Source organism: Vespula vulgaris, chromosome 7, assembly GCF_905475345.1.
Source record: "Vespula vulgaris chromosome 7, iyVesVulg1.1, whole genome shotgun sequence".
NCBI classification, from domain to species: Eukaryota; Metazoa; Arthropoda; class Insecta; order Hymenoptera; family Vespidae; genus Vespula; species Vespula vulgaris.
This window is the reverse complement of record NC_066592.1, coordinates 1203993-1229149: the sequence shown is the minus strand read 5'-3', so window position 1 is coordinate 1229149 and position 25157 is coordinate 1203993. Positions and strand designations below refer to the sequence as shown.

Genomic DNA, 25157 nt, shown 5'->3' with positions numbered 1-25157 from the left:
GGAGAAAGGAGAGAGGTAAAAGGGGCCGTCCTCAAATTAAACGACGAAACAAATGGCTAATCATGCATCCCGTGGGGGGTGCCACGAAAGATACAAAGTGGAGCCGCACCATCCACCTTTCACCTCTTACGCTCGACGATTCGAGGCTGTCGGGTCGAGAAGAGGTCGAGTGGTGGCACGTTTCGCTCACGGGAAAAACAGAGATAGAAAGAGAAGAAGAGAAAGAGAGAGAGAGAGAGAGAGAGAGAGAGAGAGAGAGAGAAGAGTACCCTCTTGAGAAATATAAGGCAACTACTTTCACGCTAGTATTTCCAACAACCACTACCTGGGCAATGCTCAACATCCCTTGCTACTATTTCGCGCGCAGGAGAGAAAGAGAGAGAGAGAGAGAGAGAGAGAGTAGGTACGATACGTTTCGTGAAATCAGAGTAAGCTTGACATTAATTAATTGAAAAAGCTCGTATACGTGTTCCTCGTTACTTCAATTTTTTCTAATAATATTCTCTTGAATGTTGAATAAAACTTTTGTAATGGATTAAGATATTCTAATATCAATGAGTTCATTAATTAAAATAACATTCTCGCCGTCGTTTAAACGTCACATGACTCATAGAAGAAATGTTAGTATATACAAATCCTCCCTCTCCTTGCCTCCCTCGCTCTACACAAAGGAAAGAAAGAAAAAATAGATAGAAACAATGAAGTTAGGACACAAAAAGGGACGCAGGAATGGTAGTCGTTTAGTTGGAAAAGGGCTATATAAAGAAGGGTGTTATTTTGTTACTACCTACTTTTCTTTCTTTCACTCATTCTCTCTTTCTCTCTCTCTCTCTCTTATTCTTACGCACACACATTCGATAGTTCTCTCGAAGATTTCCAAAGCATCTCTGCGTAAGTAACGTCTCACCCTCTCGTACTATCGGTCTCGGTCTTTCCATGTGCTACTATTCGAAGAGGCTGTCGCGAGTTGTTCAGGAGGAAGCTACCATCGGCCTTGGGAAATGGAAAGGCAGGGTGGTGCAGCGGAGAGAAAGGGGAAAAGCTTCCCAACACGCGAGGGGCTTTACGCCGCGATCGTTTAAGCCCCGAAAACGTGTCCCTCGAAATACGAAAGGCTTTCGCTACTTCAAAGTACTCCGTCGCTCTTCCGGCCTTGTCTACTTATTCTCTCTCTCTCTCTCTCTCTCTCTCTCTCTCTCTCTCTCTCTCTTTCTCTCTCTTGTTCTTCAAGTAAACTCACCCCCAAACTTCGAGCTTTTTAGACGACGTTCACCATTTCATTCTATCTCTATATCTCTTCTCTCTCGAGCCTGTCAAAACTCCGTTCTAAGTCTAATGGAAATTTCATTGTCGCGAATGCACCTAGTAATTGTAGGCTCTTCGTCTCTAACTTGCGTCCTTTGTGTCAATATTAGAAGGAACGAGGAACGGAGGAAGGGTTGGTGCTTGGCCTCCTCTTTCTCTCTTGGATTATTCTTAGTTGGCAAAGTACTCTCGCAATGGATAACTATTATGGAAAGGGAGGGAATGCACTTTTGAACGTTTTCCGATAATAATTATCTACGATGTTAGCCGTTTTATGATCGATCTTTGTAACTAGATTTTATCCAATAACTTCCTATCGTTCTTTGAAAAGAATTTTTCTTTTTTTTTTTTTTTATAACAGCGCTAATAATAATGAAACTATAAAGAAATATATAAAAAGTCGTTCTTTTTTTCTTTTATAAATCGAATCTTTTTATACGTATATATACATATTTTTTTTTATGTAAGTAAAAAATGTACTCACTGTCGAGCCATTTGGAATCATATTTGAGGGTCCTCTTGAAGCTGAAAGCTTTTCGACCGGTCGTCAAATTGTAAAGATCCGTACGAAAGATGACCGTGTCGGCTTTCGTGAATTCGGCGTTTGTGCCGGAATAAAGGGCCGGCAAATCACCAGGATTGCCTTTTTCTACCCAGACTGCCGTCGAATTGTCAGCAGGATCGTAAGGACACTTTGCTATACCCATCCCGACACCAGGAACGAACTCGTGTCGTGGTAAATGCGTTAGATTGCTCTGCAAACGAAAACGGAAATTGAATTCGATGGGATGTAACAGACAGAATGCATATTATAATATTCTATTAGCCATTTTGCAATTATGTATATCCGTTGGGTGTAATATACTGCCTAATGAATGTAAATTGGAATGGGCATAATATGATACGTTGTCATTGTATACCCAATGGAAGCAGAAATTTCTATTATTACGTTAATTAGATGTTATTAGAAAATAGAATATTAGAAAATAGAATATTTTATTTCGTTCTTGTTTCTTTCTTCCTTTCGTCGTCTTTTTGAAATTTGTTTCATCTCGAAATCAATTATATATTGATAGATTCGCGATAAATTGGAAGCAAATACGAGAAACGATAAACACCGGTATATATATATGTGTATATATATATATATATATATATATATATGTATATATATGAACTATACTCACATAAATCACCCAATCCTTTGGCGAGTGTGCGTTTGTACCGCACATGTAGAGTCGATTGCCATCTCCCATCGGTTGTATCACTCTTATGTGGTTACGACAGTCGAAATGCTGAAAAGTAGAGGGAAAGAAGGAAATTGAATTTTTCGTCGAACGACAGAAACGACGGCCGTACGGAAAAGGGACTTCAATATGTTCCTGATTCTTTCGTTCTCCTACTACTTCGCGCGAGATGAGAGCTTTCCGAAAAGTTGTAGTCAAAGATAAAGAGAGAAATAAGTAACAGAAAAGAAAAGAACAGACTATAGCTATACATTTTCGTTTTTTTTACGTCTACATCGATATATATGTATATCTTTCTTTCTCTCTTTCTCTCTCTCTCTCTCTTTCTCACGAGAATCACGCGGTCGATCACGTCGGCCGCGTATTTCGCAGCCAATCGGTACGGAAAATAAATTGGCTTTGTCGTCACGTACGGAATATTTGCGTGGACCTTACACCTCGGCTATGCATACACGATGAATATAAATGAAGCTCAGCTAAGCGTCCGCCTTGGATGTTATAAAGGAGAAAGAGAGAGAGAGAGAGAGAAAGAAAGAAAGAGAAGCAGAGAAGTGCACCTCTGTGATATGCGAACGATTTAGGAATGAAAAACACGATCGACCAGGAAAAATCTTTCTTACCGTTTCTTTTTTACTCTTTATTCTTGAATATATTTCTCTTTCTCTCTCTCTCTCTCTCTCTCTCTCCCGATTTAAACGTACTTGATATGAAATGGACGCGACAATATTATAAATGCAATGCCAGATACGGTTGAATTTATTCTCACTTCGTATTTCTAACGTTTATATAAAAAAAAAAGGCAGAGAAATATTAAGTTAAAATTTTAATAAAAAATTAATCCTTTTGATTCTATCAAATTGAAATAGAATTCTTTTATCGTCATATAAAAATAAAAGATTTAGACCCATTCGAAAGATTAAACGAATATGTTAATTCGATAAAACTTACCTCGGATTTACCCTTTGATACACAATTAGCAACATTACTTGGTTCCAGATTTAGAGCATCCCTCTGTAACAGAAAAGAACGAAAAAGGAGTCAATACACTGAAAATGTAAAATAAAATTTAGTATAAAAAAATACGATGTATTAAATGCATATTGTAATATCTAATTTTCTTTTTTTTTATTCTCATACGCATACATTATATACACGTCTGAAGAATTCGTCTTTCTCTCTGCTAACAACAACAGTAGTAGCACCCTTCCAAAGAGTTTCACAATCCTTTTTTCTTTCGTCGGCAAGCTCAAAAAGCTCAAGCTTGCAACTTCGAAGAAGGAGACAAGAGTGCATTCTTCACATTTTGTAGGCGCAAACAAGTGGATACTTTCACGTTAGATAACTACCATCTCTTATACATATCTTGGGATATATGAATCGTAGTGGAATAAGGTCAACGTTCAACGCAAGTAACAAAAATTAGAGTAGATACGTCTCTCTCTTTATCTTTCTCTCTTTTTGTATTATTAATTATTAAAAGTATTAAATAAAATATTTTTTATCATGTCTATCATAATTATTAAAAAAAAATATATATATATACACACATAAAATAGACAGCTATTGTCTCTACGATCGAACAAATGCAATATAGAACATTTTCGAACATCGGTGAGCCATTGTTACACTTCCCAGCCCACAACCACTTCGGACACCTTCTTCCTGACACACAAAGCATTTCGTGTCGGTGACCAGGTCGCGGCTACGATTCGGAACAGGAAGTGGTTCGTTTGCACGGTCAATCGTCCGAAACGCGTTAGCCTTAACGATCGATCTCCTGCGGACGTCGCGTGCCACTCCCGTGCACTCTGTCACGAGCAGAAACGCCGGCGATCCTTGAAATTGTACCCCCTTGTACCCTCTATACACCTATCCACCTCCTTCTCTCCATCTCCTTCATTCAACGACCAAAGGCTCGACCCAAAAACGACCAAAAGACGAAGAGACTGGAAAGCAAGTTGACCGCTGACTTTGACGTACATCCTCTGCTTTCTTTCTTTTCTTTTCCCTTTTTTTTTGTCGTTCTTGTTATAATGCTTCACTCCAGATACGAGAGACATCCTCGTACAGTTAGAAAATTAAAGTATATTTGTAGAACAACTAATATTACGACTCGGATAATAGCGTAAAATAATCATCATTAGAATTTATTATTATTTTAGTAATGAGAGATATAAAAAATTGCGATAAACTGTGACCTCGCATTAAATTATCCGTTCGGATGTTTTGCATTAGAAATGAGAATAAAAAAGAAAAAAAAAAAACAGAGCTAAAGAGAAGAATAAAAAAGGAAAAAAATCATCGAACATGGCAATTCTTTCTTCGTTTCTTACCGAGATTCGTATATTACATGATCTTGAAATAAAGCTATATAGTGGGATATAGCTTTCTAGTAGAAGTTGGTGCAAAACGCTACGCCGCGCCGGGCACGTTAATAATAACTGTCGCAGGGGATTTCGACGAGTCTCGTAGTTAAGATAATCTTCTTAAGGAAACTACGTACTCGGTGACTACAATTACTCTCGAAATACCGGCGCGTACGGAGCAACGAGTCGAACGAAGCTTTCGTTACCGGGAAACCTGCAATATAACGTGAGCAAAAGAAGGGCTCGGTAGAGAAAGAGAGAAAATGAGAGAGAAAGAGAGAGAGAGAGAATCCTCTCTCTTTCTCTTTCTTTCTCTCTTCCACGAACCTTCCTAAACCATTTTCCTGTTGCAAAACGACGAAGGCGAATTAGTATACCATTACAGTTACACCTTACGTTTCTCCTATCGAATCTCATCCCTCACCTTTCTCCTTCTCGTCCCTTTACCATCTATACGTTTATTTCCTTGGAACTTAGCAATGAGACTTAACGAAATTAGTTCCTTTGAACTATTTCAACATCGTTTCGAGTCTTCGAACTTACACCTTAAATACTCAATCCGTTACTGAACACTTTTAGCAATTTTCGAAATTCATCCAAAAAGAGATATATTTGATCGATAAGAATCTTTAGCTATTCTATTCGTTCGAAAACACAGAATGATAAACTCGTAATTGTACAATGTGCTAATTCCACTCGGTTAGCAGCTAAAGTCAACCTCTTTGTAAGGCTGAGTCGTGTGCGCGTATTCGTGTGCCTTTACGCGTGTACGTTTATAGGTACGCATTACGCGTTAAGTACAACGCGTAGCTGCATTAAGGGCTTGCCGACACTACTACTCCCTTCTATCTTCTCGTACAGGTAGAGAAGCCGGTAATTAAAAGCAGAGAGCCATCTCTCCATGCGAGTTACCTGTAAACCTCCTCTCTGCGTGTGGCTTCCCTCGTTATACTAATCATTGCCATCCGCTTGTGAGTTAGAGATGTAGATAGTTCGGTAGGAGTGGATATGATGACGAGGACCGGATCAACCGAGGATGTTAACGCTAGAAATGACCGTAGCATGCGTTGCCTAGATGGAAAACCAGATGCTTTTCCATCTAACGACTTTAGCTTACTACGGGCAGTTACATCGGCTAAACCATAACGTAAAAGCCCGTAATATCTTTTCCTCAAAACGCAAGAAAACGAGATTTACGTTTGCTAATTTTAAGATCATCTCAAACGAAATAATAAATGATTTTCAAATTAAACTGCTCGAACGAAATTCCTTTTTTGTAATTTCTTTCTCCTTTTTTTTTTATTTTAATAATAATTTGTTAGAAATCAGTTAAACAAACTCTCAAATTTCGGATCACTCTCGACAGTCGCAGAGACTTACGAAAACTTTGACCGGTCAACATGCAACTGTAGACGAATTTTATCAGTTCCCAAAGTATCACTCGAACGTGGAAAGAAAAGAAGGAAAGAAAAACAGAGGAGTAAAAGAAATTTCGGAGGAAGATTGCTTGATGTAGTACAAGCAAGTAGTAGTACAAGCAAAAGTAAAAGCAGCAACGTCTTCGTTTCTGATTTCGATTGAGACGACGATGACAAGAAGGGTAGAGTTGTAGGATATGAGATAGAAAAGGAGGGATGGTGGAGATGGTACAGAGAGAGGGAGGAAAGGAGGGAGGGATAGTAGAGATAGTAGGGGGTGAGAGTAGGTAGATAGATAGGTAGAAAGGAGAAGGCAAATCCGCGGAAACTGAATTCCCTGAGAGTTTAGGATAGGGCACCCGTCGCCGCGAGGACGGGAAGATATTTCTGTTTAATAGTCGACGTACCGTGCCGGTAATGGAAGTCGAGGCGTTTGCATGCCGGGAGGCACGCCGGAGCCGTAAAGTTAATGGCGTCGTATGCGACACGATAAAATGATGCACCGCGCTTCACCGACAATATTATTGCTGGTACCTGTACGGATCTTACAATCCACTCTCGTCACCTCTTTATTTCTTTCTTTATCTTCGTCTATCTTTTCTCTTCATCGACAATTCATCATCGATATAATTTATCATTTTTCTTTTTTTTGTTAAATTATAGACAATTAGTATCGAATAATTATTGTTATATAAATCGTTGTTCGAGTTAATTATTGGTAAATCATCGTTGGAATTAATTGTTAGAAATCATTATTCAAACTGATTATTAGAAATAATTATAAGAAATCATTATCTATGAAATGATGTTTTCGCATAAATATGTTTACGAACTATACGTATATGGTATATATATATAAATTACAAAATCCTTAACGCGATTGCCCTCATAATGATATACCAAACCCAAGCCGTCTGTTACGGAGTACTGAAGGAAAAGTGCAGTCTTTAATCACAAACGATTTAAAATTAAGGTCCCTTTTACTTCGTTCCGTGAGATCGTTAGCAAGCTCTTTTTATTGGGAAAGGTAAAATCACCTCGGGAACGATACGGAGAGGATTGGAAGGTACGAGTTAACGGTTCGCTCTTTTCGTCGTTTCCTCGTGTTTTTCTATTTTCTTTTTCCTCCTTTTCTTTTTTTTATGCACTCCACCGTGTACTCATTTTATCGAGTATCGACTACTTAATTAAAATAAAGAGAAACTCTTCTCTCGTTTACGTTATTATTTGTTCGAATTTTGTCAATTGGATGTTCTTGAACAACGGAAAAAATGAAGAAACGAAAAAAAAAAAGAAAAAGAAAGAAGACAGAATAAATTGTTTGAAACACTTCATTATCATGATCGAAAAAGTAGGAAACGATAAAAAGTATAAAGTTCAATGCAATAATCCAATGTCGGAGTTGTCTTGCGAAGCAAAATTTGAGTTCTCTTTCGCAGCCGGTTGCTGAAGTTAGAAGTTAGGGAGGAGAGAAGGTAGAGTGCAAGAAAGGCGGCCTGATTACGGTTAGCAAGCGTCGTCGGCATCAGTGCCATCCTCTGGCAGTGGCAAGAGCACCGGGCGTCCACGTGTAATCACTACTCCAACAGCACCGTGTCCCACTTCAGACGAGCTCGATGCTTTATGCTCGTCTCTGGATCAGTTGAGTTCTCTCTCTCTCTCTCTCTATCTCTTTACTCCGACGGTCTCCATTCGGTCTATTCAAGGGGTTGCAAGGTAGCAAGACGGGCAGAGGGTGGCTTTAGACTTTCGGCATCCGGGCCGGGTTGATTAAGCTCTTGGTAGAGGTGATGATGTTGCGAGTAGAGAGAGAGAGAGAGAGAAAGAGAAAGCTCAGGGGTTGTCATCTCGTTGTTAGTTTCTACCAAATTCATTCTTCTTCTTTCTCTTTCTTCGGTCTTCTCTCTATCTCTCTCTCTTTCTCTCTCTCTCTCTTGACAGCAACCTCTTAGTATGTTTAATCATCAGCATCGTTATAACGACGAGGAAAGGACGCGTTCCAGAAATTTCTTCACGTGCTCTCTCATGAGAAGAGCCTTAGGTGCCGAATAGTAGCTCTCTTGCCTTCTATCGTTATGTCTTCAGTGATGAACGTAAAAAGAAAAGGAAGAAGAAGAGATTCTCTTCATTTGAAAATCTTTTTCCTCTCGTCCCGTCCAGACGCGATTGTTAGAAGAGAAAACACGCAGACAGAGAAAGAAAGAAAGAGAGAAAGAGAGGAAGGAAGAAAGAGAGATTTTTAAAGTTTAAAAAGAATGAAAGTGACAGTTCTATATATATATATATATATATATATATATATATATATATATATATATATGTATACACACATATATACATACATAGCGCCCGTACAATTTACAGTGTTAAAATATTGAAGAAAGGAAAAAAATAAGGTCATCCCAAGGGTATCGACACCCCCTAACCGCCGGCAGTCGAAAATTCTAACGGTACCTGTGAGATGCTTTTGAAATATTCACGAATCGCAAAGGGCGCCCACTGCGGTTCTTTTTATCTCATGAAATAGTTAAGCTCGAGAGGCATCGCACAACGATAGGTAGGACTGGCTTTTCCACTTTCTCCTACCCTCTTTTATTTCTCATCCGTCTCACTCAACAGATCCATGTGTTTTCTATTAAAATAGAAAGCAATACTTCATGAAATATATAATGGAATATAGTGGACATAATTTATCGATCTAAATAATTATCTATTCGATTGAAAATAATAACAATAATAGATAATCGCGTACAAGTTTTTTTTCCCCAATCTCTCCTCGACCAATATCAAAGAGATAAGATTATTTCAATACTACAAAAATTACGATGTTTAATTCGGAACTTGTAGCAAAATGATTAACAAATTCCAACAGTATTCCTATAAGGAGAAAAAAAGATGCCTAATCTCTGTCTAGTCTGACGGTGGGTTGGTGATAGTGAAAATGCCAGTTTGGTAAGCATAAAATTTTCGCAAACGGGCCCGACGTTTCTGGTGGAACGAAAAGTGCCTTTCGTTGTCGATCGACGCCGTAAGTCACTTTTTCCTAATGGAACCCGTCGCACCCCATCCTTTCCCCTTTCTCTTCTTGTTCGTCTATCATATACCTATACATATACATGTATGTGTGTGTGTGTGTGTGTGTGTGTGTGTGTGTGTGTGTGTGTGTGTGTGTGTGTGTATGTGCGAGAAAGAGAGAAGAAGTACGTTTTGTTCGGGATTCAATCTGCATTCGCTATTGATTCCAATCCGATATGGTGGATTTCAATTTTTGTGATTTACTCCTTACAACGTAGTCGTAGCTCGTCGTCCTCGTGGAAAAGAGCCATTTGTTCTCTCTCTCTCTCTCTCTCTCTCTCTCTCTCTCTCTCTCTCTCTCTCTCTCTCTCTCTCTCTCTCTTATTCTTTTACCCTCGACTGTCTCGCCGATGCGTCAACGTCCATCGATCAAAGATACTCCTACTGTCCACGAACGCTATTGGTCGTCGCTGTGTCGTCTGTTCAACGATCTCGTCATTTCACTCTTCTCTTTCTCTTCTTCGTCTATTCATTTCTTTTTTCTTTCTCTCCCTTTCTCGTATATCCGGAAATGCAGATACTATAACAATGTCTCTCGATATCAATGACGTTGTTTCTTTTATCACGTTTTATACAAGTAGCTACAGTTTTTTTTTCCTCTTTTTTTTTCCTTTTTTCTTCTTCTTTTTTTTCATTCATAAGATCGATGCTGTCTTCGGTCCAGACAGATCATTTCTGTATATCTATATATCCGTCTTTTCTCCTTTACAATCTTCCTTTACGAAACGATCGGATTCGTTCAACGAGAAAAGTCATTCGTATCAATTACCGAGAGCCAATGAGCGCGAAGTTTTAGTAACGACCAAAGTTTCACGAAACGAAGAAAGTCTTCTTCTTCTTCTTCTTTATTTTCTTCCCTCTTCTCTTCTATATTTCTTACTTCGTCTTTGGGAAGATAACAAATCGTCGATTTGATTTCTGCAATAACAGTATCGCACGGTATGTGAGTTTTGCTAAATTTTCTGGAAATCGTTTCAAGCCAACTTGTATTATATCACGCGTTAACTCTGCGGAAAGTCGTAATTGAGTCGCGAGAAATTGGAATTTATGAAATACGAAAGAAAGAGAGAGAGAGAGAGAGAGAAAGTGGAAGGGAGAAAAAGCATATTACTTTTCGTTTGGTCGATAGACGAGAGATACCTACTTACTTCTCGCTTTGATTATTAAAACCAAATACTTCGAGATCGAAAAGTTGAAAGTTTGGAACGAGCTCTCGATTTATCGAACGATTTATTGAGCTAATTGGAACGTAACTTTGTAAGTTGCAACTTGTTAAATGCTCTCATTAATTTACCAATTTCCTTTAACGACTACACCATCACACGATCGGAGCATAATTACGTGACACTTACGCAGTCGTATATATAAATACTAATGTTCATCTAGACTAGTTAATTATAAAGTTAATGAGAATGCCTACATTATTGAAAAATTATCATCTTTACTTATTTCTTAGAAATGTGATTATATATCGCACCACATCTGCCTTCAAATAAGAAAGGGAAAGAAAGAAAGAGAAACAAAAAAAAATAGAGGAAAAGAAAAAAGGAAGAAGAAGAAGAAGAGATACGAGGAATAGAAGATGATATCGAATACCGATAAACGCAATCGATGCGAATGTACGTTTCTTCCAAACGATGTCTGCGATCAGGTTGACCGTAGCCAGAGACTAAAATATTAAAACACTACGGACGATTCTTTTCCCTCGAATATCCTTTTCCAAGAAGAACGTGCGTACCTCAAACGATATCATTGACCGTTCCGTAAAGCACACACGTGCAGCTTATATTCATCATCGAACTATAAGATCGCTCAATCTGCGTAAACGTATTCTTTTTTCTTTCTTTTATAACCATCTTACACGTAAATCGTAAATTTGATTTTATCCTTTACAAGTACAAATTTGTTTAGATATTTTTAATGATCGATTAAAAGAAAGAAAGAAAAAGAAAATTATATGTTGTATTAAACATAATATATATAAAAATTATATAACACTTCGATGTCATTAGAAGGATTATAATAATTGTGTGTAAAAGAAGGAATAAAAAGGATCGTTGATTAAAAGGGTCGATATCGTACGGTTAAGGGTAGACGTCATACCAAGCTCGTTTACCCTTTTTTCCTTTCTCTCTGTCTCTCTCTCTTTCTCTCTCGTGGTTTTAAGCGACGTCGACAAGAACGAACGGACGAACGTCGAAAAGGAGAAAGGGTGAAGAAGGAAAGGATGATGGCGGAGAGGTTGTATGGCTATTTAAACACTTTCGCCATAAATTCGCGCGAAAGAGTCCTCGAGTCTCGTTCGCGCCACGCGATACTCGAATCTCCGTCTCTTTTCCTCTACCTCCCGCCCCTTTTCCCTTTCTCTCTCATGTTCTCGGTCGTACCTTTTCCACTGATTCAAGTCTCGTTAGCAGGAACAAAGCTCTGACTTCGAGTCTACGAATTTTAAGAGAGAGAGAGAGAGAGAGAGAGAGAGAGAGAGAGAGAAGTAAAAGTGGGCGAATTAATTTAAACCTTCTCGGTTGTTAATATACTAATAAATAAAAATTTCTATTAAAATTAAAATTGAGTACAAGTGCTTGCGCGCGCGTTTGTGTATGCGTATGTGTGTGTACGAACTTATTAGCTAAAAATAAGAACTGTATTTAAAAGAGAAATAAATAAAATATTCGAGAAAGACGTGAAATAATAAACGGGATAGAACGAGAAAGAGATAGATAGAAAGAGAGAGATAAAGAGAGAGATAGAGAGAGTTTCCAAGGGTCTATAAGAGTTTTGTAAGTTAGAAGAGAAGCCGGAGAAGGCACGATGCGAATAATGGGCCGATAAACACGAGTCACTGCGGTAATTAAAAAGTTAAGCTATAAAGTAGCGACGATAGAAGAAGGAAGAGAAGATGTTAGTGGTGGGATACGAAGGGATGGAAGGGAGGAGAAAGGGAGGGATAGGTTTGTTGCTGTTGCTTTGTAGCCGATGAAGCGGAAGGTAAGAGAGCTTCTACAAACTTGAGATTAATAGCGAGAAAGTTATGTTTCGAGCTCGAGACAGGCGTAAGCGTACATATATATCTATATGTACAGTACGCGTGCATGGGCGCGTGTGTATGTATGAATATATGTATATGTACGAATGATATTTCGACTACAACTACGAATATTCCCAAGAGAGAGAGGGAGGAAGGGAGGACTCGTGCTCCTATACAAATCGAAATCGTTGATTGGAAGCGTTAATTAATTTGGCTTCTCGTTTATCGAACGAAAACGCTGAAATCGACTATGAAGTTGTGTCTTCGTAAATGAGTTCCTTCTATTTCTAATCGACTTGAAAGAAGATGTTACTATATTACGTCCTCGCGTTCTACTAACCTTTGATAATCAATTTCTACTCATTATTTATTAATTAAGAATAAAAAGGATAAGAATAAGAAAAGAAAAAAAATGTAGAAAGAAAAGAAAAAGATATAAATAAAATGCTAAAACAGATAAATTAGCTGAATTCAACGAAGGAGAAAATCATGCTGAAGTATGAAATAGAAGTGTGTGTATCGTTGACGGTTACTTGGGATAATAGGGGCCGTTTCGTAGTCTCCAATTATCAACGTCGTTAAAACACAGCCTTGGCATAGCTCAACGCTTGACTTCTATCCAGGGATTCTCTGTTTACAATTTCGATGTTTGCACAACGGCTCGAGAGGGTTCCAGACTAGGATGAGTGTACGACTACCGACACCCCCCATCTTTCACCCCCAACGCACTTTCACCCGTCGACTATTTCAGATGAAGAGAAAGAGAAAGAGACGGAGAGAAAAAGAAGATTGCTAGAGATGTACTCTTTATTTCTTTCATTCATTCTTTCTACACCGCTATTACTCTTTCTCTATTCTCGCTAAAAAGTTCTTAAGCTTCTGATTCCTCGAGAAGCCGTGAAAAAGGGAATAAGAAAAGAAAGGAGTAAGAGAGATAAAGCTCGCAACGATCAGATGGATCGTCTCTTTCTCTCTCTTTCTCTCTCCTTTGTTCATACTTTTTACATTTTCTTCCGTTTCTTGAAACGATATTAAGAACAAGCATGCCAGTGTCCAGAAGCTTAATGAACGTGCAAAAGTTTTCCTTCGACTTAAAGAAAAGAAGAAAGAGTATTACTGTCTATTAAGAGATGTCTTGTTCCAATTGTATATTATATCTCTTTCTTTCGTTTCTCGAGTTGTTAAAAATAAAAAAAAAAAAAGGAAAAGAAAAAAGAATATTAGTTTGATCGGATGATTTTTTGAATTTTCTCTTTCTTCTTCTTCTTCTACTTTTTTTTTTGTTCATACTTTCATTATAAATTTAAATATCAAAGAACGAGTTTACAAACAATTTTCCGGAATCAATCGGATAAAATGTTTGAAACGGTCTTTGGAAAAATTTATACGGCAATTCGTCTAAAGTAAAATAATGTATCAAGTTAGTTCGACGTTTGAACTTTCGCAAGGAAATAAAGTAAGAAAATTCGACGTACGTAAAGTCGTGCCAAAGTTCTCTAGTCTCTAACCTTATTAAATAATACTCGCGGCAGTGCGCCAAGTACCATATCAGCAGTCGTTCTGAAAGGAATACGAAGGACACGAAATTGCTACCAGGCAGAGAGGAAGAACTCCGGAGCAGTGCTCGTCAAACTAACGTTTTGCGGTACTTCCTTATCTTATTCGAAATTCATTGTCGCGATAAAGTTCGTCCCTCCTAGGATACATAAATCTCAGTCGACAATGATTTTCGAGATATCGCGAAATGTTGTCCGTCCAAAGGGCAGAAAACAAAAATAAATTAGAAAGAAAGAATGTCGAGTAGTCTCAATTATCGTAGTTACCGAGAAAAAGATAAAAAAAAATAAAAATAAAATAGAATAAAAAAGCATTTTAAAATATTCGCAACATTGACGTGAAGCAAGTCGCTCAAACAAAACAGAGAGAAAAAAAAAGAAAAAATAATAAGAAAAAAAAAAAAGAAGAGAAACAGCATCTTGAACTGCATATTTAATATTGTCATTTTAGAAAAGAGCAACAGGGCGGAGTCGTATTTCTGTATGCCGGAGTTCTTTTTACAACTCCCCCATGCCTTCTTCTTTCTCACACAATGGCAAATACCCAGAGTATCCAACAATCGAAAGACTTCCAGCGTGAGAAACGAGAGTTCGCCAAGAGACAGAGAAATGGAAAAGAAACATCGCGGACTATCCCTATCCCCTCTCTCTTTCTTTCTCTCTCTCTCTCTCTCTTTCACATGCGGGTCATCGGTCGAACGATATCTCATTCGCAGTTTTACTGGCGTGTAAATCCTACGAAGTAGCTTCCTTAATACTTTATCACGCTCGAGTAAACGTAAAAGGTTACACCGCCAAAGCAGTAGCATCCAACATCTCTTCTTTTCTCTGTAAAGATTCTTATGTCCTTCTTCTTATTCTTATTTTTCTTCTTTTTCTTCTTCTTCTTCTTCTTCTTCTTCTTCTCTCGTAACTCCAACCAAAAACCAATTCCTCCGTGGTCCTTGCGTATTCACTATAAGTATCCATCAGATAGAAGAGTGCAGCATCTGTGTAGATGGTCCATCGGGATATTGTAGGATTCAGATACGTTGTCTTGGAGAGAACTGTGTTTTATCGAATACAGAAGGCTAGTTTATAGATTCCGATTTTCTCTCCCACGAATCTAAAACCTCTCTCTTTCTCTTTTTCCTTGTCTGTCCTTATTTCGACCTATGCAAAATATATTTCTTCATCTTTTTCTCTTGCGATCGGATATTTTCTCTTCTTTTATTCACACTTGGAAATTCACTTCGATGTCTCGGCTTCGTTATGAGATGAACGTACTCGTACATATTATACACACATATACGCGCGCGCGCGGTTTCACGAGTACACGCACACACACACACACACATTGTAGAATGTCCCATGTACAAATCGATCGGGTCAGAACGTGCCGGGATCAACGTCTTCCTCTTCTTCCCTTATCACGTTCCAAACCCCTTTTCAAACTGACGCGTATTCTGTCGAAGCATGGATTCTTCTCGATGCTTCCTCTTCTTCTATATCTTCGTCTCTTTACTAGTACGAAGAAGTGCCAGTCGATGACGAGGTAGAAGCAAGTAACCTGTGATATCCGACGAAGCTGATTTCATGGATAAAATCTTTCTGACTATTCTCTCTCTCCCTTTCTCTCTCTCTTTCTCTCTACATTTGCAACGTACGTCTCATTTGACATTGAGAATGAATAATGAGAATAATGTTCTCTGACCTAGCCCGTAGTCGAACGAAGTTGAACTTCTCTTTTTAATTCTTAACAATCGTTCGAACGTTTATCTTTCATTTTTTAACAAACGAATTTCAATTCTAAGAAAGTTTCATACCTATTCATTCGAAATGTCTCGTCAATGAATATCTCTGAGAAATATGTCATCCGAGAAGTGGCAATAAATTTACGCTGGTAGAAGAAACAAAGCACTCACGCTACACTTCAGACCTTTTTCTCTCTAAGAAAGTTACAAGATTTCGAAGTTACTCGAGAGGTGGGAGTAAGTAAGTAAGTAGATATTATAGAGAAAAAGTGGGAGGAGGAAAAATCCACAGTTTTCTATTCTAGCCACGTACAGGTGTAACTCGTGCGGAACGTACGAGAAAGATGGATAGATGGAGAGATAAAACAAAAGTAAGCGAGAGAGAAAGAGAGAGAGAGAGAGAGAGAGAAAAAGAGAGAAAGAAAGAGAGAGAGAGAAAGAGAAAGAGAGAGTAGGAGTAAGTCCCTCGAGGGCCGGACGTACAAACTCGAAACTTTTTCTTTTCTAACTCAACCCCTCTTATGAAATTGTAACGGAGGACTGGGATTAGCATGAAGAGGGTTAGGACTATTGTTCTTCGTTCTCCCTTTTGCGTGCGAGGGAGAAATGCACACCTTCTTCGCGTGACAGCCTCGAAGAGTCTCTATGATGTTATCGAATCGATCTGACCGGAGACAGATGCCTGTCTCCCTTTCTCTCTCTCTCCTTCTTCCTTTCACGCTTTCTCTGTCTCTCTGTCTCTCTCTCTCTCTCTCTCTCTGTCTGTCTGTCTGTCTGTCTCTGTCTCTCTGTACGTCTATCTCTCTTTCTCTCTTTGTTTTCTCGTCTACGCCCATGCACCGCAACACGTACGTACGTCCGACCGGTCGTTGGTACTTACTACTGTATTATTTCGACGTCCCAGTAAATGACAACCCACTATTCTCCGAGTCACGTTCGACGTGTCGGCTCGATGCAATTTTATACAATACCTCTGTCGTTTCCTATTTGTATACGATCCCCGAGTTACATCTGACAATTCTTTCTATCGTTTGATAGGTATATTTCAAAGATATATTGTATGGTATATATGTATGTATATAATATGTATTATAACAATAGAGTCATTATATATATATATATATATATATATATATATATATATATATATACACAAACGATTTAATTTGAAATAGTGCATTCTTGTATTTTTGGAAAATATTTACGATACGATAACTTTAACACTTTGATAACAAATTTTGTATATTTGATTAACTTATTAGAATTTCTGAAACAAGGTGTTAATTCTCAATGGAATGAAGCCCTCTCTCTCTCTCTCTCTCTCTCTCTCTCTCTCTCTCTCTCTCTCTCTCTCTCTCTGCGGTGATGGGATTTTGTTGTTACTTAGAATCCAACTGTGGCTTCGTGGATGGTTGAGGAAAATCGGACGATGAGGGTAGTTCGATGAAAGATGCATACGAATAGAATGAGAAAGTGAGAGAGAGAGGGGGAGAGAGGAAACAAGGGTAACCAATACAATCGTGGATCGTGTCGAAAGCGAATACACTCTGTCCATAGGGGTGGCAACGATTCGAAGGACTTTTTCAGGGTCGTCCTTTCCCTTCTTTCGTGCCAAAGGGCGAAACACCGACGATACCGAAAGTCCACATCACTACCCTCTTCATGGTCCTACATGGACAACCCTCCCAGTTAACGATGAAGAATGTTTCACGAGCGAATGTAATTCGATTCGATTTCCGATTTAGAGCTCTCCAAACTTCGAAATGGTTCCTGGGGTGAAGTTAACACACACAAGGAGAAAGAGAGAGAGAGAGAGTATTTTGAACGAATTATTATTTTGAACAGTGAAAAAGTAAAAATTAGTGTAATTAAATTTCAATACTAGTATAAATCTGTATATACAATTCCTTTTAAAAAAGTATTCGGTAATACGGAAAATGAAAGAATTTTTAAACGGAACGACGCTTTCAAACTTCGTATATTTCGTTTAATGAACTCCCCAGGTGGGAAAAGAAATGAAGAGAAAACGTACTCGCGAGAATTTTCGTTTACGAAGGAGGACGAAAAAGTTCGTGCGTTCTACATCAAGCGGCATCTTTATTTCTTTCCCGTGTTATAAATTCGCAAGGAACGAGAAAAGTTCGTTTGAAATGCGACAAGCATTACGAACGTCCCTTAATCATTTCTATGAAATCGAATTATTAATTAACGTTATATGTGTCCCATGATATTTGCATTTTGACACTCGATCGACGAGAGTTTTGACGTTGGTTCTTTATCGAGTAGCGACCGTGATCCGATAAAGCTTTGAAGATGATCCCGATAAACGTCGCGCCGAAATTCGAATAAATATGTCAAAGTTCGCTCGACGTGATCCACGAAATATTCCAAGTGTATATCCTCTCTATCCAGACATACATTCTACATACTTATAAAATATTATTCGCTACTATAATATAACCTTTAGATTTAACTTTAGCTTTATATTAAAAGTAAATCAATTTATATTAATTACAGAAAAACGACCTTATACAAATTCCATTAGTTCCGCTCGATATACTCTTGCTCGATCTTTCTGTTTTTTCTTTTTCTACATCGTACATCTACAAATTCTACTTCTTTCCATTCCTAATTCTAATTCGTTTCTCCCAAAACCGACGCATCTGTCGTAGAAACTCGAAAGAGAGAGAAAAGGGGCGATTTACCGATGAAAGGGGGACTCCGCAAGGACAAAGTACTTTCTCTCTTTCTCTCTCTCTTTCTTTATATAGTTTCTGTTTTTGGTTCTCGGTTTGGTGACAGGTGGTGAGATGGTGGTGGTAGTGGTGGAAAGGTTCTAAGAACGATCGAATTTTCGAATGATTCTTTCCACCCTCCATCTTTCCCCCGCCCCCTTCACCCTTCTCTCTTTTTCTTTTTTTCTTCCCCTTCGACATCGTGGAACATCGTTTCGCCATTCTTTTATCGAGCTATTCGACCTATTCGAGACTATTGTGAGAGAAAAAACTTTGCCTCTCTCTGCTACTGCTTGCCGACGCTTTGAAATTGCACCCGTGGGACTCATAGATGACATCTTTACACGGTATTTCTATCTCCCTCTTTCCCTCTCTCTCTTTCTCCCTTCCTCTCTCTCTTTTTCTCTCTTTCTCTCTTATTCTCACTCTTAACATTTCCTTTTTTTGTTTTTTTTTCTATTTTTTTCTCGGGTGAGGATGAGATGGACACGATCAGTACGCCGTTTGCTTTAAACACAAGAAGAACCAAGTCCCCTTCGATCTAATCTGTTTTCCAATTCAACGAGGCCAATTTAGAAACCTCCCGCTAGAATTACGTTCGAATCGATTGTTCGTAAAACGGGTCGAAACTTAACGGGCTATACTTAACTATACTCGTTTACTTTCGTCGAGTATTTCGATCCTCTTATCTCTGAAAAAATCACGACTTTTCGTTAACCGAAGAGATTAGGAGCTTGAAAGCCGAGTTGAATTCTCTTTTCGAGTAGACGGAAATTCTACGAAGGATCGGGACGATGCGGCTTCGTAGATCAGAAAGAGAAGAGAAAAAGAGAGAGAGAGAGAGAGAGAGGAAGAGATAAAGATAGGAACAGAAAGAATGGAATTAGAAAGAGAAGGAACAAACCGGAGGTTGGATAACGTTTTTGAAAGAACAACGTTCCGAACAAAATAAGAAAAAAAAAGGAGAAAAGAGAAAATGAAAGGAAACTAAACTAAAATAAAATAAAATAAAATAAAATAAAATAAAAAAGGAGCAAACGTGAGCTTGCGAGTACCGATCGGATTTCGGTCTTTTCGCGAAGCCACTGGTGTTAGAACAGAGAGAGAGAGAGAGAGAGAGGAGAAGGGTGAAACCGTTTGGACGACTACCACCCTGAGAGAGGGTTAAAAAGCAATTTTCCGTTTCTACTCGATCCGAAGAGCATCGGCAGGGTTGCTACCCTCTTCCCACCTCTTCTTTTCTATATACCTATATACAATCGTCGACCTTGGGCCAAAGCAATTTCGATTGGATCTCCACGATCGAGTGCGTTCGACGAAACGTGTTGGCACGTTTTCGAAAGGCTCGCGAGGAAGTAGAGAAAAGAGCACAAAGGCCCGTTTGTATATCTACTCGCGAAAAAACCTATGGGCTACGAGTGAAACGTCCAGGTTTACTTTGTTGTTGTTGTTGTTGTTGTTGTATCCAAATTGCAAAATGAGAGAGAAAGAGAGAGAGAGAGAAAGAGAGGGAGGAAGGAGAGGCTTTTGAAGTACCGTAATTCCGATCGCTTTGATTGAATGATCGATGTTAACGAACGGTTTAATCCGAAGGGAATTATGCTGTTTCGAGATGTCGTTGCGTGAGAATTTTTTTTTAAATTGACAATGTAAAACGCGATTCGATATTTGGGCGACCTATTTATTTCCAAAATTTTCGACGACTCATTGTTTCCTTTTTCGTCAGTCGAAATGAAAAGGAAAAAAGGAAAAAGAAAGAAAATGGAAAAGGAAAAAAGGACATAAAAAGGAAGAAGGCAAAGTATTTGGTTAAAATCGATTAAAATGCTTTCCAACCAACTTTATACATTGATCGTATCGAACTAAAAGGAAATTGAAAATAAAAGAGAAAAATATATCTCGAAGCCAGAGGTTGGTTGAACGAACGTGAAAAAATGGGGATTGGCTTCTTCCATAGAGAGGTTCGTGGAGAAGCGTCAGCTGTCCGGATGACGCAGAGACATCGACTAGCCTATGCATGATTGACAGTTTTATGGGGACGCACCAACGCAGTTTTGCGATTTACGATCGAGACTGGTTTTATCGTCGACCGAGTACGAAACTCCCTCTTCGAGAGTACAACGTTTGATACTAATGACGTTTTCGTAGAAGTACACCAATGGAAAACGATTTACGACGAAGCGTCTCATTTCTATATTTCATTTTTCTTCTTTGTTTTTCCTTTCTTTTTCTTTTTTTAATTCCTTTTCTATATACACTTTCGCGAACGAAATTTTTGCGAGTTTAAAAAGAAGAATAATTTCAACGTTGAATAATAATTATTTGACCTCGAAATATAAAATTGACGATAAATACCGATGCAATACGAGTGATTTTAAAAAGATACATATACAGCATGAAAAAGCATGCAAGCTCGAAACGTACGATTTTTCGTTCCACAACAAATATTTGTCCTCCCATGTGTATACGAGTTACTGCAGGAAATATAAGTACGGTCGTCCGCAATATAGCCAATTGTTTGCGCCGGATCAACGCGGTCCTACATTTGTATACTTTCTCGTTGACCAATGTAATAAATCGAAAAAGTTCCTACCGGCGAAAGTAATGTTACTGTAAAAATAAAAACAACAACAAAAAAGGAAAGAAAAAAGATAAAACAAGGGGTAACTGGGGTGGGGGAAAAAAAAGAAGAAAAAGATCGTATAATATCTACTCACCTCGCAATTCGAGTGGCTGATATTGCTTAGATTCAATCTGAAGATTTTGTCCCTGGAATAAAGAAAAAACAAATAGTTATATCACACGTTATATATGCATAACATCGAGTCATATTAAATAAAGTACTGAGATAAAGAATATATAAAAAAAGAAAGAAAGAAGAAAAAAAAAACAGAAAAAGAAAGGAAAAAAGAAAAAACGAAAACAGAGTCCGTGGGAAATAAAAGGGATTGGCTGAAAATGTGAAAATTTTCAAGAGAGACGACAATTTTCATTCCGCTCGTCGAGAAAACGCATTACTCTTCGTACATCGTTTACTTATGGTCGCGTGGTAGCACATTGTGGCACTTTGCTAGGCAAGACGTTCCACGTCGGCAAATGCTCGCGAACGCCACGGAATTTCTATGAGAACACGAAAGGAAGAAGGAGCAGAAGAAGAAGAAGAAGAAGAAGAAGAAGAGAAGGAGGAGGAAGAGGAGAAGAAGAAAAGAATGAGGGTGGAACCTTTAAGGTTCTGGGATCTTTTCGAAACCCTCGTTCGTGCTACCTTTTTCCTTTAAACGAAAGATCCTCGCGGGAACTTCGATTGTTCCTTTTTCCAGTGACCGCCTTTATTAGGATCTCTTGCTTGAAAGCACGATCGTTCACCTTGTTTGAAGCTATCGTCAGATGAGAAAGAAGAGAGAGAGAGAGAAAGAAATAGAGAAATGACACAGTAACGTTAATGAAGAGCTTCGAAGATCTCTTTTCTCGTTTGAAGAAAATCGATTTTCATCTAAATCCTTGTAAATAGTCGTTCGTTTGAGTTTCCTCTCCTTTCCTTTTTTCATCTCACCATTTGCAAACGAATCGCTATCATTAATATTCGTGACGACGAAAAAACAGAATAAAAAAAAAGAAGAAAAGAAAAAATAAAGAGAGAAAAATAAAAAAGGAGAAAGAAAATGGAAAATAAAAAAAGAATGAAAAAAAAAAAGTAAAAGCTCGCGAACTATTATATTATACAATCCAAAGAATAGATCTACAAGAGTTATTGCAGTTTATCTTCGTGAACTAACTCCGCTGTTGGAAAACTCGTTGCTGACCTACATATATCGATCGCTTATCATCATTTTTACTGCGACCATAAATCCCCCTTCGGGGTGATTACTTTCTCGATTTATATGACAAATCGGAACGATAAATAGTGAAAAAAGAAAGGAAAGAGAAAATAAAGAAAAGAAAAAAGAAAAGAGGAAGAAAGGGAGAAAGAGAAGAAAGAAAATGATTGGAATCCCAGTTATATAGAAAAAGGTGTAGAGACTAGTGGGAGTAAGGAAAATGAAGAAGGAAGACACGCGAGAAATGAAAAGAAAATTGAAAGAATGAAAAGAAGAGATGGATATAGAGAGGAAGTAAGGGATCTATTCTGTCATTTTTCCCTCGTTCGTGTTGTCCAGAAAAGCGTAAAAAAAAAGGAAAGAAGAAAACAGAAAAAAAAACAAATAGGGAAATATCAAGGTGAAAAACAAATCTTGTTGGCCAGAAAACCCGAGGACGAGGACGAGGACGAAAACGATTCGAACTTTCACTCGGAGAAACTTGGAAGGAGTACGATGGGAAAGCAGGTGGGCGACGAACTGGAGAAAAGGGAGGAAGAAAGAAGGGTAGAGGAAAAACTACTCTCCTTCTCTTTCTTCCTTTTGGCCTACTACGTGTCGACTCGCGATCCCTTTGCCTCGAAGAAAGAAATTCGTGGAGGGTTGTACGATTTACACACGGGACTTGTCGCACAAGTAAAACCTGCGTTCTCGGCTATTCGATAGGACCATTCCGAAGGGTGAATAACACTCGTCTCAAAATAATAAGATGACTGTCCTTTTATTTTCTTTTCTTTCAATAACGACGAAAGAGGACTCTTTATCTCGTTATCTCTTTCTATTTTTTTTCTTTTATTTTTGTTCTCTTTATCCTCTCTCTTTCTCTCTCTCTCTCTCTCTCTCTTTCTCTCACACACACACATACTTACACACGCACTCTCTGCCTCTTTCTCTTTCTCATTTTTGTTTTCACTATCGTCCAAGTTCCTTTCGACATAGTACGTACTTAGGTACATCGACTCGTTTGTAACTTTATGTTACCACGTAAAGATAAAGGTTCTTTTAACGATGTTTTAGGTTGAAAAGCGTGAGAAAGAGAGATGGAGAAAGAAAGACAAGGCTCCATCTCGTATTTTAATCGAAAGATGTAAAACGGCGAAGCGCGCAACGCTAAAGTCGATTTCTTCTGTTTTCTTCTTCTTCTTCTTCTTCTTCCTTATCTTCTTTGTTCTCAGCATCGTCGTCGTCGTCGTCGTCGTCGTCGTCGTCGTCGTCGTAGTAGTAGTCCTTTCTCGAAACTTTGTTTTATTGCATGGAAATAACGCCTTGTAACGATATTATTTCAACGACGACATCGGGATGTTGCATCCTCTTCGCATTTTCCCTTCGAATATGCAAAACGACTTCGTGTCGTAATAACGATCCTCTCCCATTTTCTTTTTTACTTCGCGTGGCCGTACTAAAATTCGCATTACGAGTTTGATGAGAAATTTCTTTGCCCGTTTCAGCTAAAGGTAGAGAGGGAAAGTGCATTAACGCGAAAAGGAATTCTATGAACGAAAATGCACTTTATCCTTACATTTCTTTTTTATTATTATTATTATTATTATTATTATTGTTGTTGTTATTATTATCATTATTATCGAGGAACTAACCTTGTAACTGAAAGGTTTGCTAATGAGGAATTAATGTCGACGAATATAAAAAATGAAAATTATTAAAAGACGTTAGAAACGTTAAAAATCGATGGCGAAATTTTAACATCGATCAAAATAAAAATTATTCGTCGGGAATCTTTCTCCTTATTTAACAATCATTAAAGAAAGAAATGAGGAAGACAACTGGAAGGTTTGAAATAAGAGAACTAATAGCCGAACTAATAACCGATCGTTCTCGACGCATGTAACGATGTAATGGATGAAAGAAAGGAAAAAAGAAAGAGAGAGAGAGAGAGAGAGAGAGAGAGAGAGAGAGAGAGAGAGAGAGAGAGAGAGAGAGGTAGAAATGAAACATCATAGAGTAAAAGAATAATGTGAAAGAATAAATATTTCGTTCGATGAGCATTCGTTTTACACGTTTGTTATTTCGATCGATGAAAAAATTGGACGGGAAATAATATTGTTGTTTTGATATTTTTGAATACTTTCCCCCCCCCCTCCTCCTCCTTTTCCTCCTCCTCTTCTTTCTCGATCTGTCTGTCAAGTTTCTCTTTCTCTCCCAGAACAGAATATCGGCACGATGCCTGACCTGATAATTGGAAGCGTTCAATTAGCGTGCCTTAATTGCAAAGCGTACCGCAACGTAGCCGTCGATTCTCAAACTACAATTAATGGGTATCACCTTTCTAATTAACGAGGAACGATGCTCGCATGAGTATCGATTTGTGCGATACGATAGATGAGCACGTGGATTGGAGATAGACAGAGACAGAGAGAAAGAGAGAGAGAGAGAGAGAGAAGTAGGGAGAAAGAGAGAAAGAGAGAAAAAAGATTAAAGGGAGCATCGAAGAGAGAAAAGAGTACGTACATACCGTATGACCCGTACAAACTGCGTGACGCTAACCTTTCTATGTGTGTTGGATTCTCTCCGTGATTTCCAACTTAAAATGATGGTTATTTCGATTGTTGCTATTGTTGATAAAATACGGACGCAGTTTTGTGCTCATCGAATTGGACAATCGAATAAATGAATTGTTAGAAATCGATGTATCGATCAAATGTATTGTTCCTTTTTTCTTTTTATTTTTCTTTTTTTCTTTTTTTATTTTCGATTACATTTTTATATTTCGTGTGAATCCACGGGAATTCCAAAATCTCTATCGTCGGACTAGTCGTACGAACGAGATATTTAATCGTTTCGTATATTATCGAAAAAAAAGAGAAACTATAGAAAAAAAA

At 38.2% G+C, this 25157-nt stretch overlaps 1 protein-coding gene across 5 annotated transcripts in view; it reads right to left on the bottom strand.

Moving 5' to 3' along the window:
* LOC127065129 (semaphorin-2A-like) overlaps positions 1 to 25157 on the bottom strand; it is a 334076-nt gene that overhangs the window by 13665 nt on the left and 295254 nt on the right. For all 5 annotated transcript variants that reach the window (XM_050997063.1, XM_050997062.1, XM_050997065.1 and 2 more), the window contains 4 exons: positions 21181 to 21232; positions 3501 to 3563; positions 2493 to 2600; positions 1790 to 2060 (listed from right to left, as the gene is read on the bottom strand). In XM_050997063.1, the coding sequence (XP_050853020.1) occupies positions 1790 to 2060; positions 2493 to 2600; positions 3501 to 3563; positions 21181 to 21232 (494 nt within the window). The remainder of the gene's footprint in view (positions 1 to 1789; positions 2061 to 2492; positions 2601 to 3500; positions 3564 to 21180; positions 21233 to 25157) is intronic.